The sequence below is a fragment of the Epinephelus moara genome, chromosome 20, assembly GCF_006386435.1.
Source record: "Epinephelus moara isolate mb chromosome 20, YSFRI_EMoa_1.0, whole genome shotgun sequence".
Taxonomy (NCBI): Eukaryota; Metazoa; Chordata; class Actinopteri; order Perciformes; family Serranidae; genus Epinephelus; species Epinephelus moara.
In genome coordinates, this window is record NC_065525.1 from 10,381,298 (window position 1) to 10,397,238 (window position 15,941).

Genomic DNA, 15,941 nt, shown 5'->3' on the forward strand with positions numbered 1-15,941 from the left:
TATCTTAGCAGTACTACCTTTCAGAATTCAGAAAGTTTATACATACTAAATAAATAAATATATATATATATATATATATATATATATACTTATATACATGTATTTTACTTATTTATCTATTTATTTGTATAACATACTGTACTTTAACCGAAAATTTAAGGTGGAGATAGCTCAATCAGGTTGAGTTCAGTTCAACTCATTTTTCATTAAGATAGTAACTCCATATGTGTTCTACCAAACGGTTGAGCAAACAGTTTAAGTGTTAAATAAGCACTAAATCAATTATTTTTCTGTTTCATATTGAGGGAAATATCGACTTAGATTTAAAAACACAAGGCAAACCGTGCAACATTATGTTGTCTGAATTGTCATCAGGTTTTAAAAGAGATGGGACAAGCTGTTAAAGGGGCATTGCACCAACTTTATACATGATGCTCAGTGTACTTTAGGAGGAGTTCATAGCCTGTCAAAACAGTTGTAGGCTATTGCTTATGTTTCTCTGAATGGAGCTTTCTAAAGAATGAGAAAATAACCCTAATATTGTCATCAGAGTAAATACTATGGAATTTGAAAGACATGGGCATTGTGAGTTGAAATGTATCCAGTGTATTTTGGAACTTGATCCCCTTATGGAAGTGCAACACTAACTTTGATAGAAAAGTCACATTCACATGAATTAGGGGTAATTATTGAAATCAGTACAGTTATAGGCTACTTACTACATACCAACAAATTATTGTCAATTTAAACACGCTAAAGCATGTTCATTTTTGTCTTTCCCTTTTTTTTTAACATGGAACATGCAGACATTTATACATGGATAACACAGAGACCCTATTTGTTTCCTCTAAAGCAAAGCACAAAAAGATCATTGTGCATACATGATGAGAACACCCTAGTGTTAGCTTATTGTATGGTTTTAAATGCTTCCACCCAGCAGCGAGATTGGGGGAGTATCCAGCTCTGGCATACACTGAGTGCCCACATGGCCAAAATTGCTGTAGCTGGCAAAAATGATCTGTTCCCTTTATACACAATATTGCACACTCTCATTACACACAGGCAAACTGGAAAATTAAAAAAAAAAAAACTTTTACACATCACACATCTCATTAATCATGGGCTTTAGTACGTGCATTGTTTTGTGGTTCTAGTTTTCCCTTTGGACATGGGACTGTGTTCTGTACACTACTCCTCTTCTTCACTCTGTCCTCTCCTTAAAAGTAAAGGCATCCACTGCTGGTTTGACAGCACCCCAATGGGCAACTCAGTTGCTGTCCATATAGCCTCATAGGTGGATCTTGAACACGCAATACTAAAATGTTAAGGTTGTTCTTTTAGCATTATTTTTTGAACCATCAAGTGTAAAGATCCAGTAAGACTGCCCTGCTTGTCTGAGGAAATGCATGTGGTTGCTGTGTTGGACTGGTGTTTTATTTCCAGTGATATATAACCACAGGAGGATGTGTTGCAAAACTAGAAAAAGGTCTCAAGCTGGCATCAAAACAGGGATGTTGCAGTTATATGTGCCTTACTGCTGCCCAACAGTAGGCTGTCTAATTATAATCAGGGTACATAATTAGCAGCATCCACTGGCCAACTGATGATAGATAGATTTACTTCAATCACCACTCAATAAACAACTGAGTGACTGGGGAAATTTAAACATTGACTATAGTGACTTTGCCTGTGGACAAAAAAGTTAATCAGACAGTCAGGTTTTTAAAGAGTCAGGTCTGATGTAACTTTGCAGTGACCTATTTGATATAAGGTCAACACTCCATCACTGGTCCAATCATTAACATATAGGCTAGTGATGCTGAGGAGCTCATCATTTCCACCACAAACAATATTTAATTTCACTCAAATCCCACGGGCACATATCTCAAAACCTTGGCTGATGAAATCATAATAATGACTTAACAGGCCTAATCTTCGAGATATTAAAATAGTTTTTGAGGGACGATACCCTGACTCTTCCCTGACATAATGAGTACAATGCCAGGTATGGGGGAAGAGAAGCATCACAGAGGGATCAAAGCATGATACTGCTAAAGAGGTTCAGTTTCATTCCAGTTTAATTTCACTGTAAACAATTTAGTCCAGCAGGTGGCAGTAAAACGCCTGTAAGCTGGTCAGTCAACTGATAGAAGAAGAGCGGCTCCTCCTCCACTTCCGTTTCCTCCTCGTCCCCCTCCTTCCCGCTACAGGGAAGATTGTAGTACAACACTGGTGGTGTAACGACAGGAAATAGTTTGTTCTTTCCTTGTCATTTAAAGCTTGGTTTTATTTGGGTGAAGTTTCAGATAAAATGTCGTCGTGGGCGAAGTCGTCTGGAGCTGCCCGGCGGCCAAGTGCCAACCCAAACGGAAGGTGAGCTGAACGGTGCTCTGTAGCGAGTTTAGCATTAGCAGTTGATATGCTAGGTAGCAGCCATAGCAATAAAACAGTGTACCAACTGAAACCAGACCCGTTTCCACCGGTTATTTGACGAGGCACGCGTTCTTGTGTTGTACAGTGCTCAGCAGCTGCGTATGTTTCGGAGAGCAGCGCCTTACCCCCCCAGAGAGGAGAGGGCCGAGGAGCTTAAGGATGCCCTGGACAGGTAACGTTACCAGCCTCACAATTCAAAGCCTCTGTTTCACCACATGCATCTGCAGTGTTTGTGTGGGAACGTTAGATAATGTGTTATCATAATCTAGTCACCGTTATAAAGCTTTCCTTTGAGTTCCCCCCGGACCCTTATTTTTCCTCAAAAATCTCTGTTTTCAGCTGTAAAATAGTGGACAAGGGAGTGACATATTAGACATGGCTGACTGCACTAAATGTTGATAGGAATGTTTTGGCAAGCAGCACAATTGCATTCAAAACAACTGGAGTGGAAACAAAAATAAAAGCATTTGAGAGTAGTCACCTGTTATATTAGACTACCACGTCGAGGTCCATAGTATGCTCAGGCTATTATCACATCACTCAGTGTGGAAGTGAGGGGTTTTCAATTGTGTTGCCCCAAAGAACTAATGTCGCGTTCAGTCAGGACAGTCCTCCAACCTCACTGTGGACAGTTTTCATTGGAACAGTTTTCTACCAAATAAACAGTTACAGTTAAAACATCTGTAGTATATTTTGTAATATCAATTTAGGTTAAATACATTTATCATATGTGTGTGTATACTTCCCTCATTTACAGTGTAACAATAGATGCTCTTGTTTATCTGTTTGTTTGTCTGTTTCCAGTTATGAAGAACTAGAGCAAATTAAAAACTACAGTGGTAGTGTGAAGTTCGAGGGGTTCAAGCATCAGCCAAATGGTGAGACTGTTTCTCTTTACTGATCACAGTAAAAAGTTTGCACCAACCTTGAGCACCATGTATTTCCTTTTTTATCTCTTGCACAAATTTTCAATAGGAATATCCATGTTTTGTCACTAACTGGTTTCCCATTCTTTTTCACTTTTAAATAACACGTCTGATGTTAGCCAAGCCAGCCAAGCCAGCTAAGTCAGAGGGCTCCACTCCAGCAGACAGACGTAAAGCCCTGTATCAGAAGTTCTACAGACAGGTGCAGGAGGAGAGGAAGCCAGCTGACTGCGTAGTCCTCTCTGTCACCAACCGGTGCAGGTGAGTACTTGTAACAACAATCAAAACCACAAGCAGCTGAAGTAGAAATGTGCTTTTACATGCAGCGTTTATACTTGGCTGCCAGGACTGATCGATGTCATTTAATTGTCATTTTTTAGGAGTAGGGGCAGCCAAGAACCTTTGACTTCTGTATGTAGGCTCCCCTGCCAGTGACAGATGACAATGGAATTAATATAATATGTAATGATGTAAGAAGACAAAACATGTTCTTGCACATACTGTACTAAAGGATAATGAGTCATTTTATACCTGGGCCTTGTTTTCCTAGTTTTTCCCCATCAAGACGATTGAATAAAAACTGTCCATGCTCATGTAAAGAAAACTGGATTTATATGCCACAATTAGTAAATGTTAGGGATTGTACACCTATCATTTTTCACTAAACAATAATGCATCTTGTACTTTGATAGTTTTTCTTCCACTAGGTTTGGGTACTGACTCTGCGCTTTTGAGGATACCGACCGAAGTACATTGGTACTACAGAGTACCTATTCAAGTTAAATCCATCTGTGCCAATTTAAGTATGTGAAAGCTTTCTGGGAGAGGGTGCCGGTTTAAGACAAGAGACGTGTGCTATATTTAGACAAGTGCTGTGAAGCATTCCGAAGCCTAGAAGCCAATGATGGAGCTCCGAGGCTAGCAATGGAGCTTCATGGAGCTGCCAGGTTAAGCTTCCTATAGTTGGCGGAAGTGTCGGGAAGCCGGATATGGAGCCCTACAGCTGCTCCATTGGCTGCTCCACCAGCTGCTCCATTGGCCACTCTATTGGTTGCTCCAGAGCTAAACCTATCATTGCACATCAATCTGCTGCAATAGTCCCTGCATCTGGTCTATTTTCTTTTCTGTATTCTTTTAGTAGCAGCCTACTATCGCTGCAAGATAAGCAGACACACACAAAAGCAGACAGATAGAGACAAGATTAGCTCTATGTGGGATAAGAAGAAAGCAGAGGAGCAGAATTGCGATTTAGTCTACTACGTTGCTCCTGCGCTTGTTCAAAAATTGAATTTTTGTTATTACAGAGATAGTATAGTGCCTAGAAAAGGTACCGTTGGACACTGGTGTGGTTCAAATATGAACGGTACCCAACCCTAGCTCCCACACATCATAGTTAACTTTACCACCTGCTCGTCTTCTAGCGCTGATTTCAGTGATTTAATACGAAAGCTCTGTTTATGTTTTACTTATTTACTTTACTTGCAAATGCACTTTCATACTTTGGCCACTGAGAATCAATATATTGTACATCAGATGTCAATAATGTTAAGCCCCCTGACGTTAAGGGAGTATGTTTAAAATGTTGCCCAATTCCTGCACTTCATCTGCATGTAAACATCCTCAAATTAAACCTGAAGGATTACTGTCAGTCAGTGTTGTTTTGTAGACTAGCTACAAGCAACTGCTGGATCTGTTTTGGATTTTTTAGATTCAGCTGTTGAAGATAACCAGCTGACCCTACGTTTCAGAGTATTTGACAGGAGCACACAGTATGCAGCGCTCCATAGTGAGATGGTTAATCGTCATCAGTCATCATGCCAAAAACAAAACCTGGAAAACAAGGCCCAGATTATCATTTTGAAATGTTCAACATGTTTACTATATGTTTTGTCTTTCCAATTAAGTTTGATTTATGATCACTGACAGGCAAGTCCCTGTTTCTCTCCTCCTGATAGCAATAAACCTTACTCATGTCATCATCCTTACTGTCTTAAAGATAGTTTGAGACTATATGAAGTTTTTTTTAATACTCCACAAATCTTAGCTTTGCTCCTCCTATCCTCAGGAGCCTATTTTGTAGTAGGTGACTGATAAATAATAGGTCCACAAACACCAAATCCAAATTTCACTCACTTCATTTAACATGCAATTTTATCACTGACCAGATTTGTCTGATTTCTATATGCCATTTACACTCACACAAAGAAACGAGGAACATTAAGAGCTGTGTTTTTGTGTTCTATCAGCACAGTGACCTTACAATCTTCTCTCACATATAAAAATGTACAATATCATTCAGGCATAACATTAATCATACCTTTAGCCAATACACATCAATTTTATACATGCATATAGAGAATGCAATCCAGGCTACCCTTTCACAGCAGTTTTAAAGCAGAAACATATGTGTCTCCAACAGTGTCAAACAAACACACCATTCCAACAAAGCTTTAAAGTTTTGCACTAAAGTCTGATCTAAATGTCATCAAATGGCATTTATAGTCTCTGTACATTACATATGAAATATAACTTGGATCACACATTCTTTAAAAACAACTTCATTTTACTCAAAAGCTTCCATTACATGCCAGTGACATGCTACACACAAATCAAATGTTCTTTTGTCATGATAAAGGGAAATTCAGCATTATCTTTTCATGACATGGTTGTTAATGGTTCAGCAGTGGATGCTGTCGTGAGCACATAAATGAACACCATTAAACTGATCTGCCTTTGCCCCACTTGGTGACAAACATTATGTATTGTTAACACCGTTGCATCCTCTGTACACATTAATAGTAGAAGTTCATAAAACATTTACACTCACTACACAATGCAACATCAAAATTAATTCATGCACAACATACTCATACACAAATGGAAACTATGAAGCTCTGCCAAATATGGCAGCTGTGTCTGCATTTATGGTAGTGTGACACAGTTAGGAGTAGTGAACTATAACCACAAGGCTGGAAACATTTCTTTCTGTGTACATACAATGGTGCATGCAACTTTTAAAATTACATGCACCATTTTTTTATGATTCACCTGCATTCAAAAACTACTAACTGAACCATTTGATGTATTTTCCCTTCTTTATCTGCACTTATGCCACAGCCAAGGACGGATCTGACTGAAATCAATGACTTGCACAGTAAAAACTACTTTAAATTTAAGTATAAGGGAATATTTTGAGCAGCTTCTCAGCAAAGTTAATATGGAAACTTTTTAAAGTTCTATTTTATATGAAGATTCATCCATCCACGTAAATATTACTGACTAAATATCAGCCTCAACACCTAAATTATCAACTTCTCATGATTCCAACAGCTTTAAATGCTGTCTCTAAAATGGAAGAAATGCTAAAATCCCATATGCAGATGTGTGTCCCGCATTTTCAGTGTAGTTAAACATTTTGGTGTTAAATTTGAGTCAGTGTAACACCTTACATGGAAGTTACCGGGAAAAATACATTATTTTCACCAATTTAGTATAATTTTTAAATCGTAATTTTCATTTATATTGGCAGGTCACCATGAATGTATTGAGAAAACATTGTTTTTGTGTTATTTAAACAGTAATACATTGATGATCGGTCAGTCACACCGTAACAGTTAAATCTGAGGGCTAGGAGGTGAGTTGTCTGCCCCTCTACTGCCAACACAGGCTGAAACTTAGAGAGAAGATGCCGCTGGATCCAGAGTGAATGTCTGTCCAATATCCAACTTAAAACTAACTTCATAGTTTTCACTTTGTATGTTTGTTGAATGTTGGAGCAAAGAATAAATCTGAGAAGAAGTGTTTCATGAGGCCTGAGAACTAATATGAAAACATGACCCTCACCATTGATGCTTTGGAAATGTGCACTTTAAAATGCAACCAAACTCACCTACACCTAACTGCTGCTGCCACAGTTAAAAGTTTTGTTTTGCGTGTGTGTGTAGGTTTTTCCTTTGACAGAAGGACCACAATTCTTTGCAAATTCACTCTAGTCTTCAATATGAATAAGACCCTCTGTTTCACCTGATGTATTAACTGACATACACACAACACACATAAAATAACCCTCTATTAATTTCTTCTCAGAGATATAATTTAGGATTCTCTATATGCCAGCTGAGTCACTCAATATAGAAATGTCAAGTTAACAACGTGTTTCTCTTCCTCTCAAAGGGATTACCCCAAATCGCTAAGCCAGTGCTTGCAGGAGCGTGGCCTGTCAGTGGAAATGTTCTACCTTCAGGCGGAGTCGGGCCTGACCCGGGCTCTGCAGGATATCCGAGCTGACGGCTCCCCGTTATGTATTCTGGTGGAGCAGACAAATGTAGCTCTGTCCTCCTGCACTGTTATCATATTCTCAGAATCCCTCAAAAGTAAGTCCCTGCCCCTCATTCCTTCAATCTCAGCCAAACCACCACAGTTACAACCCTCCATCCCTTTTCAACGGTCTAATGTGGTCTAACATAGATTCGACCAAAACCTTTGAACACACAATCTAAAATACATTTTGCACACAACCAAAATAAAAGCAAATACTCCCATGTCAACATGTAGAATTCAACATGGTCTTTGTGACTAAAACTTTCAGGGCTGTACTGAATAGTTCGAAGCTTCATTCATAATATGTACATTTGAATTCTCAATCATGATTTGATAGCTGCGCAGATTTTTGTGTATTTGTTTATTTTTGCATAGGGCAGCATGGTGCTGCAGTGGTTAGCATTGTCACCTCTGCTTCTCGCGGTTTGGGCTGTTGGCTTTGGTTTTTTTCTACCCCAAATGCACTGCACTCTACGTCACTTCTCTCTTTGGTTCACTTCGTCTCTTTGGTTCCCTGGATAGTCTGTATGCATTTCCCACTGTAAGTGAACCGCACCAGGGTTCACTTGCAAGTGAACCGAGACCAGGCGGACCAGGGTTCGCTCGTTGGTTCGCACCAGAGTTCGATTGAGCATTCACACCACTCCAGATGAACCAAACTATCAGTGGAAGTGGACCAGGGTTGGTTTTAAAGTGGACCAAATAGCGCCAGTGTGAATGTGTCCTAACTCATTAATCAGATAAATTACTTTGAGGATTTTTTTTTTTTTTTTTTTTTTTTTAATAAACATGATGGCTTGAAATATGACACAGACACTCTTAAGCTTCATTTGAAAACATCAGTAAAGGCTTTGAATGTAAAACATAGGACATTTCGGTACAGCCCTAAAAACATTTATATTAAATAGAAAAACATTCATCTCTACATCCATCAAAGCTACACAATATTCTCCCAGAATACACAACAACTGCACTCTGTTGGCGGATCATTCACTGCCTGCCACTGGTATACACTTTGACATCACATTACATAACATTACAAACATAACAAACTGTAAGGAGTCCAAAAGTACCAAAGTTACATATTTTGGTTTGGCGTTCTTGCCAAGAGTTCGATGAAGATCAATATCACTCTCATATCTGTATGATACATATGAAGCCATCCCTGCCTCTAAAACTCACTAATGAACACTTTTTTATGTTTTGTTTGTTTCTGTACAAAAACCTCAAAATGATGTAAAAAATAACACATTGGGATTTTGCAGGGGGTTATGTGTTGGACTAATCTTATCTGGGCCCTGGTGAATTATTTTACCTTTGGACAAATTAAAGTTAAGCTAATGGGCTGCTTGGTGGAGTTTTATATTGAACAGTACAGACATGGAGAGTGGTATCCAAAGATAATAAGCAAACTTCCCAAAATGTTAAACTGTTCCTCTAAAGGAAAACTGTGGTTCAGCACAACTTGGTGTTTATTTTCACAGCTCGGGGCAATGGCTTTATTAGTTATGGTAACACTGTACTCCACAAAGTAACTTCTGAGGTCTGTGAACACAGCTACATCGCTAAAACTATCTATCATGAACATAACAGTTTACAGACGGACTTCCTGATTCAGCTCTGACCTTCTGTACCTAGTAGTGCACACTGACTGCTCCTACTTGTGTCCCTGTTGGACCTATTCTTAGCAATGCTGTCATGTTTGGACACCTTGGCAATTGATACGTTCAGAAAGATGTTATCATAACCAATGTTACTGACAACTAGAGCTATGAAAACAAAACCCAAGTTGTAATAAGGCATAGTTTTCCTTTAAGGTGAGTCCATATGAAACAATATGCAGTTCACATTATGAAAAAGTGACACTGTCAATATCTATACCATGATCTGCATACAACTGATCAAAAAGAAATCAACAAATAGCATGCAGAACTCATATATTCCCCAACTACAGTTATTACTATATTTATAATAAAAACAATTTCATCATGTGGGAATACACGTCACTGAGTGTGCTTAGGTTAAGTGACCTGTTGATTTAAATTTTCCACAAAAACTGATACATGCACAAACAAATCAGGATAATACAGATTGCAGCTTTGCATTGCATAAAACAACAACATCAAAACTGTGCAAAGGGATGCATTTACTCAATCAACATGATACTCTGTGTAGCTTACAAAAAAACAGAAATCAAAACACATTCTTGTCTCCACAACCCACTTAAAATCAGTAAAATGAAATCAAGATAATGCATGTCCTTAAAGCAAATATAATAAAATATTGCACCAGATAATTTAAATACACAGTTAATCTAAAATGTATTTATTGTGCTTTGGTGTCATATGTCTGAATGCAACTTTAAAATTTTATGTTCTGGAACATAATGCAGCACAAAAAAGCTACTGTTAAATGCACATCTTTACAAAGTTGTATCCCCCTCATTGACCCTCCTCTTACAACAACAACTTGCATTCAAGAGTACCCATTCAAAAGTACTACCTACCAAAATATCCATATTTCCGGTGAATTAGCTGACACCAACATCACATCAAAATGAAACCGATTTCAGTGTGACCTGAGTAACCTGCCAGAACCCCATTGATTTTACTGCTAGTTCTACAGCTTTTGGCTTGTCTTATTTTCAACTCATCATTAACATTTCAAACACCCCCAGTCCATCGCAACATGCCCAAAGACCAGGCCATGGACTTTGTTGTGGCTGAGTACAGTCGTGGACTTGTCAAAGAGCGCTCTCCGAGGGACCCCTCAGACAGTGCAGCACAGGCGTCACAGCTGCTAGATGACTTCCTGGAGCGAGAAAAGATTGAACGCCATGCTGTTCCCTCTGAAACCCGCCAGCTCATCTTGTTGTTAGCTGAGGGGGTTCATCTCTACCCCGAAGAGCTGGAAACCATCTCAGAGTACGTCCGTTCCCGGCAGGAGCACACACAAGGTGGGGCGCTGGCTAAACTGTAGTACCTCAAAGAGCTGGGACTGGAACTTTGTCAATATTACTGATTGCACCTTGAACTTAATAACTGTTGTTTTCTTCTTTTTGGGTCATACTTTTCCTGACAATTGTGGTTCCCCTGTATGTTTTTTTTATTATTTCTGTCTTTTGTGTCTCCAGTCTCCAACACTGAGGGGGAGAGGGATAATATGTTACCCCCAGGACTTGGAAAACCGCCTCCTTTGCTCCCCACTCCACCTGGGCCCCCTCAACTTCAGACTGCAGCAGGAGCAGGTGGGCCCATGATGGAGCACCACCCACCTCCTGTTCCACTCCTGCCTTCACCAGGTTAGACTGGAGAGTTAATCACTTCCTTGATTATTTAAAGCGGTGGTTCCCAACTGGTCCAGCCATGGGGTCCAGATTTCTCCTTAGTCATTAGTTTAAGGTCCATACAGTTTAATGCATTCAGCGTCATACAGGCGTTTGGCCATGTCCTTGAGATTGTTCATGTCTCTGTCAAGTAATTGTCCATCGGTCACTCACTCTACATTATGAAAAGGCACTTCAAAATAAGAGCTCTGCGCCGTAAATTTACTGTACTTAAAAACAAAGTGTGTTTTTACAAACTTGATATTTTTGCAAGGGAACCACTGATTTAAAGGGTCTTTTTATTTTCTGAAAAGTTCGTAGCAGCGTAGAACTTTATGAAACAATCCATTTAGCTGTTACCGTGTTCCAAAAATGAAGCGGCTTATTGCTGATTGTTTTGTAAAAATGAGGAGAGTAGGGAGGGAGAGACAACAAGAGGTTCCAACTCAGACACTTTGAAGGTTTACAACAGTACGAAACACAAAACCTACAGTGACGAGGGCATGGCCTGAAACACTGAGCCCCTCCTGACTTCTTTTCAGGGGTTAGATTAGACTAATGCTAACATGACCTATTATGTCAGCCACTGCTCAGGCAGAGAAACCTAATGTTCAGATTACAAAACTAAACTATGTAAATTCAGACAACTATTCATCAGCTTGCCTGGTCATTGATTAATACCATGCTGTACCAGGAAAAAACAGAATGCGACCAACTGAGAAAGTTGTGAGCAACAGTGCTACCAGTATGGTTACATTTCTGCAACGGCACATTTGTATTTTCACCATATATTTTACAGAGTGCCTCAGTTGTGTCTATCTTAGCAAAGCCATGGCTCTGATCTGGAACAGTTTGAAAAAGACTTGATGGACAAAATGAAGTCTTGACATTGATTCTTTCTACCAAGTAGCCACTGCCTTCAGTTCATGTCAGTACAGCATGTCAATTTATTTTCAAAGACTTGAAATTATTTGGAAGATAATCAACACAGCGCTTTTATTTTTGTGTTGTTTTGGCTTCTTCATTTTATTGATGTTTTCATTCAGACATGTCTTCGGTCTTTTTTTTTTAGGCTCTTATCCCAAAACCAAACCTCCTCCTTTACTCTCCCTACATCGACCTCCTTGTCCATCATTAGGGCCCTCAGCTTTACGAGGCCCCCTGTCATCACACCTCCCCTACGGCAACCCCCCTGTGCCTCGTGGGCCCTTACTCCATGTCCCTCCATACCACCTAGGTCCCAGGGGCCCTCCCCTTATTAGAGGAGCTCCGCCTACTCTAAAGAGTTCCCGCCCTCCACTTCTCTCTTCTCCAGGTGGGTCACTTCTACTTTTCTTTGCTCTGTACTTACACTAAAGTCATCCCGTCCCACATGGAAGTTGCAGTGTTTCAATCCTCCGATCTCTCCCCAGGTCGCCCTGGTGAGCGAGCAACTTAATTTTGGGCCTGGAAACCCCTCAAGCAAGCATCAGCATAGCTAGTGATGCTAACATAGTGAACAGAACTGAAGGGGTTTTGTGGCACAAACAGAAGCCGCTTACTCACAGGGGTGACCCTGGGGGAGACTGGAGTGTGGTCACTATGTTTCTAAAGAAACGCTGCCCTGCCACCATAGGTCAGGACAATGTTACAAGCGATAATCGCAGAATAAGTGGCATCACTATAGAAATACTGTGACCTAAAACAAAATATGTGTATAAGCACACAATAAATATCGATTAAACTTAATTGTGTAACATTTTGTATATATTTATTTTTTTCCCCTCCCTCCCTTGGATCAGGTGCCCCTCTTCCCCGACCGGGTGGCCCTCGACACTAAGGAATGATGGAGACATCCACTCACACACACACACACACACACACTGTAACATGCAGGCTACAAGTGGCAGCAGTGTTTTGAACATTTCACCTGACTCAAGAACAAAAGACTCCTGGGGCCTGTGTAGGATACCTGTTCTTTTTAAAAAGTTGTAACCCAACACTCGGATTTAAAAAAAACTGTTATATAAATTGTTAGATATTATCATCTGATTGTGGATGGATTAATGGCATGGAGTATTCTAATGACTGACCATTTTAGGTATATTTTCCAAATCCCTTTTGTTATCATTTTTTTGTAACATACTGTGCTTTTCACCCTAAGTCATCTCAAAAAAAAAAAAAAGTTTCCTACTTCCTGTTTGCCTTTCCTTAATGTTGGAGTAGGCTACAGCGACAGGCCACGCAGGATAAACATTAAAAATCTGAGCTCACTAGCTGAATGCAGAAAAGATTCTGGTCACCAATGGACAGTTGGGTTATAGTGGTTACACAATGGTAATAGGACTTTATATTTTTCTGTATATAATGAATATAGCAAGTAGCCTACCTGCTGCACAGTGTTTCAAGATGGTGCTTAAAAATTAAGAAGGAATACTCAGAAATTCTGTTGATGTAAGAATTCCAATTAAAAGTTTGTTTTTATAAGCTGTATTCTTGCCTCAGAATGTATTTCATTTATATCTTTTTTGTACCTTAAGTAGAAGTCAGCCTAGAGTTTATATAGTGGTTTTCTTTTCACATATACAACTTTTGTAACAACAAATCTGATTATTCTATAATCAATTACATTCTGTTTCACTCCACTTGTTGTGTTGTCTTACATGCATGTTCATGATGCCTTTCACACTTTGTCCAAGTGGGAGCAGTGACACTTTGACTGAAGAACAACAAGCGAAGGTTTGGCAGTAAAAGCCAAACAACATCTGGACTGTTTGTGAACTTTGTTTTGTCATCCAATATGAAAATGGACCAATTTATGTCCCAGTAATGTTTTGTTCAGTAAGATAATCTTCATAAATGAATCACTTGATTCATTTGTGATTTTTTTTTTTTTTTTATTTAAGCATAAACGCAATTGGCAGAAGTAAAAAGCTTAAACTTAAGGCTTTAAACAAACTACACCATGGTTGCCTGACTAAATGTCACCACCACATTGAAACTGTAAAGCCACATTTGGCGTGATGATGGTCTGTAGTCTCATTTAACCAAAAAACTAAGCAAAAACTTTAAAAAGAGTGAATCGGGAGTGCAGGTTTTAGGGCTCAGTCCTGCAGCACTTTATTGGTCTGAGTTAGGCAGAAATAAATTCCATATTCAACCTTCATGTCAATATTTAGAAGAGACGCATTTGACAACACATAAGGCCTTAAGTCTGAGTCAAAAGGCTTCTATCAGTTTTCCATAACTGGCTTTTCCACAATCTTCACAAAACTGCTCAAGCTCTGTAAAACGCCTACATATGGCTACAGGAATAGCCAAGGACAGAGCCGCCAACCATATGATTAATCTCCAATCTATCTCCTGCACAACAGTCATCAGCTGTGTGATGAATGAGTGAACAGAGATTTTCAGATCCTGCTACTAGTTCTGGATTCATGTTATCCTCTCAAGTCTACCAGACAGCTGCACAGAAACATCCCTACAGGAAGCTGCCACCACCAGGCTTCATGGTGGTGATGGTGTGTTTCTGATGATGTGTTGTGTTTGGACCACACTAAATACAGTGTTCAGTATGGTGGGTAAAAATCTCAGCTTTGGTTTCATCAGATCACAGAACCTTCTTCTGTTTAGTTTCAGACGCTCCTCCATGCCCTCTGGCAGTGTTTTCAGCTGTGTCTGTTATCTGACTCTCGGCCTGCTCTGGGCAGATAAACATCAATTTCTTGGCCTTACTACGCTCTATGGGATATTAACTGGCATGGAACTGGCTCTCACTGGCACTTATCAGTAACCGAGCTACAGATTTGCCTTTAACTTCATGTTGTAGTTTTTGACAGTAAATTCATTTACCAGCAGTGAGGCCTGATTCCACACAGAGGATCTTCATCTCAGTCAGTTGTTATGTAACCACTAAAAAATGGCTGGATTTTTGGTAAGGATTTAGGATTGTCATGATAGAGGGTGAAGAGAGGAATAGGTATGGGTGTCATTTACACTTGGGATGCTGGCAACACGTCCCCACCACTTTTTTTTCTTTTTAAAAGCATAATTTGAGAAAAATGTTTTGGTAGCTTACATCAAGAAATGTTAACAAACAAATGAGAACACTTTGATAAAGGCATATTTGTTTATAAGAATACATACAATGAAATGTAAAAATAGAGGAAACTAATGTCCAAAAGGGCTGTAAGCTTAAAGAAAAATCCCCTACTGCTTCTAAAATGACCCAAAAACATCTGGCCAATCAGTAACAATAGTTTCTTGATGCAGATTCTTGTCCACGTTTTTCATTCTTTTTCAATGAACATCACAACACATATGAGCTATTAAAGTCTAGGGGTATATAATTGAATTAAAATGAATTACTGACTTTATTAGGTGCCACATGCACATTTAAAGAGGTTACTTTGCTGAACAAAAGAGGGTGGAAGAGTAAGTCAAGCCTACATGTGTGTTGACTCAGCAGGGATAACATTAGGCCTAAATGAGAAGAGCTGATCTACATGAGAATAAATATCTGAAAGCAAGACAGAATGCCTGAGAGGCTTACTGCATTTTATTATATTTTTATATTTTGAATTGTCACCTGCCATCCGAATTTTGTGTTTGCCTTTACATAAAGACATATCTAGCATAAGTTAGCGCATAAAATTCACCAGGAAATGAAGTGTTTGACGCTCATATTTTCTGTTTTCCTATTTTCTAAACCACCACCCTTCAACAGTATCACAGGATGTGTGCATCTACAGTTGCAATCAAATTTATTCAACCCCCATTGCATATTAGGCTTATTGGCAAAATATACAATTTCTCAGCTGTTTGCAATAAACAAATTACACAAGAACTGTTTAAGTAGTTCAATGAAACTAATATTACAAGGGTTTTGATCCAAATTCAACACAAAATGCTACTTTTAATGACTACTGCAGTCTCAAAATTATTCAACCCCTTCATGA

General features: G+C 39.2%; 1 protein-coding gene across 1 annotated transcript; it reads left to right on the plus strand.

Moving 5' to 3' along the window:
- The first annotated feature begins 2,191 nt into the window (after positions 1-2,191).
- Positions 2,192-13,476, plus strand: si:ch211-216l23.2 (uncharacterized protein LOC565061 homolog). The gene is made up of 9 exons (XM_050073915.1): positions 2,192-2,373; positions 2,519-2,605; positions 3,238-3,311; positions 3,479-3,620; positions 7,533-7,732; positions 10,357-10,635; positions 10,813-10,980; positions 12,077-12,319; positions 12,786-13,476. The coding sequence occupies exons 1-9, from the start codon at positions 2,312-2,314 to the stop codon at positions 12,821-12,823; spliced, it is 1,293 nt and encodes a 430-aa protein (XP_049929872.1). The 5' UTR covers positions 2,192-2,311; the 3' UTR covers positions 12,824-13,476.
- The last annotated feature ends 2,465 nt before the right edge of the window (positions 13,477-15,941 follow it).

Coding starts and splice junctions, on each gene's coding strand:
- si:ch211-216l23.2 (XM_050073915.1), top strand. CDS start 2,312: ATGTCGTCGTGGGCGAAGTCGTCTGGAGCTGCCCGGCGGCCAAGTGCC. Junction 10,636..10,812: donor CCGGCAGGAGCACACACAAG/GTGGGGCGCTGG, acceptor TTGTGTCTCCAG/TCTCCAACACTGAGGGGGAG. Junction 12,320..12,785: donor TCCACTTCTCTCTTCTCCAG/GTGGGTCACTTC, acceptor CCCTTGGATCAG/GTGCCCCTCTTCCCCGACCG.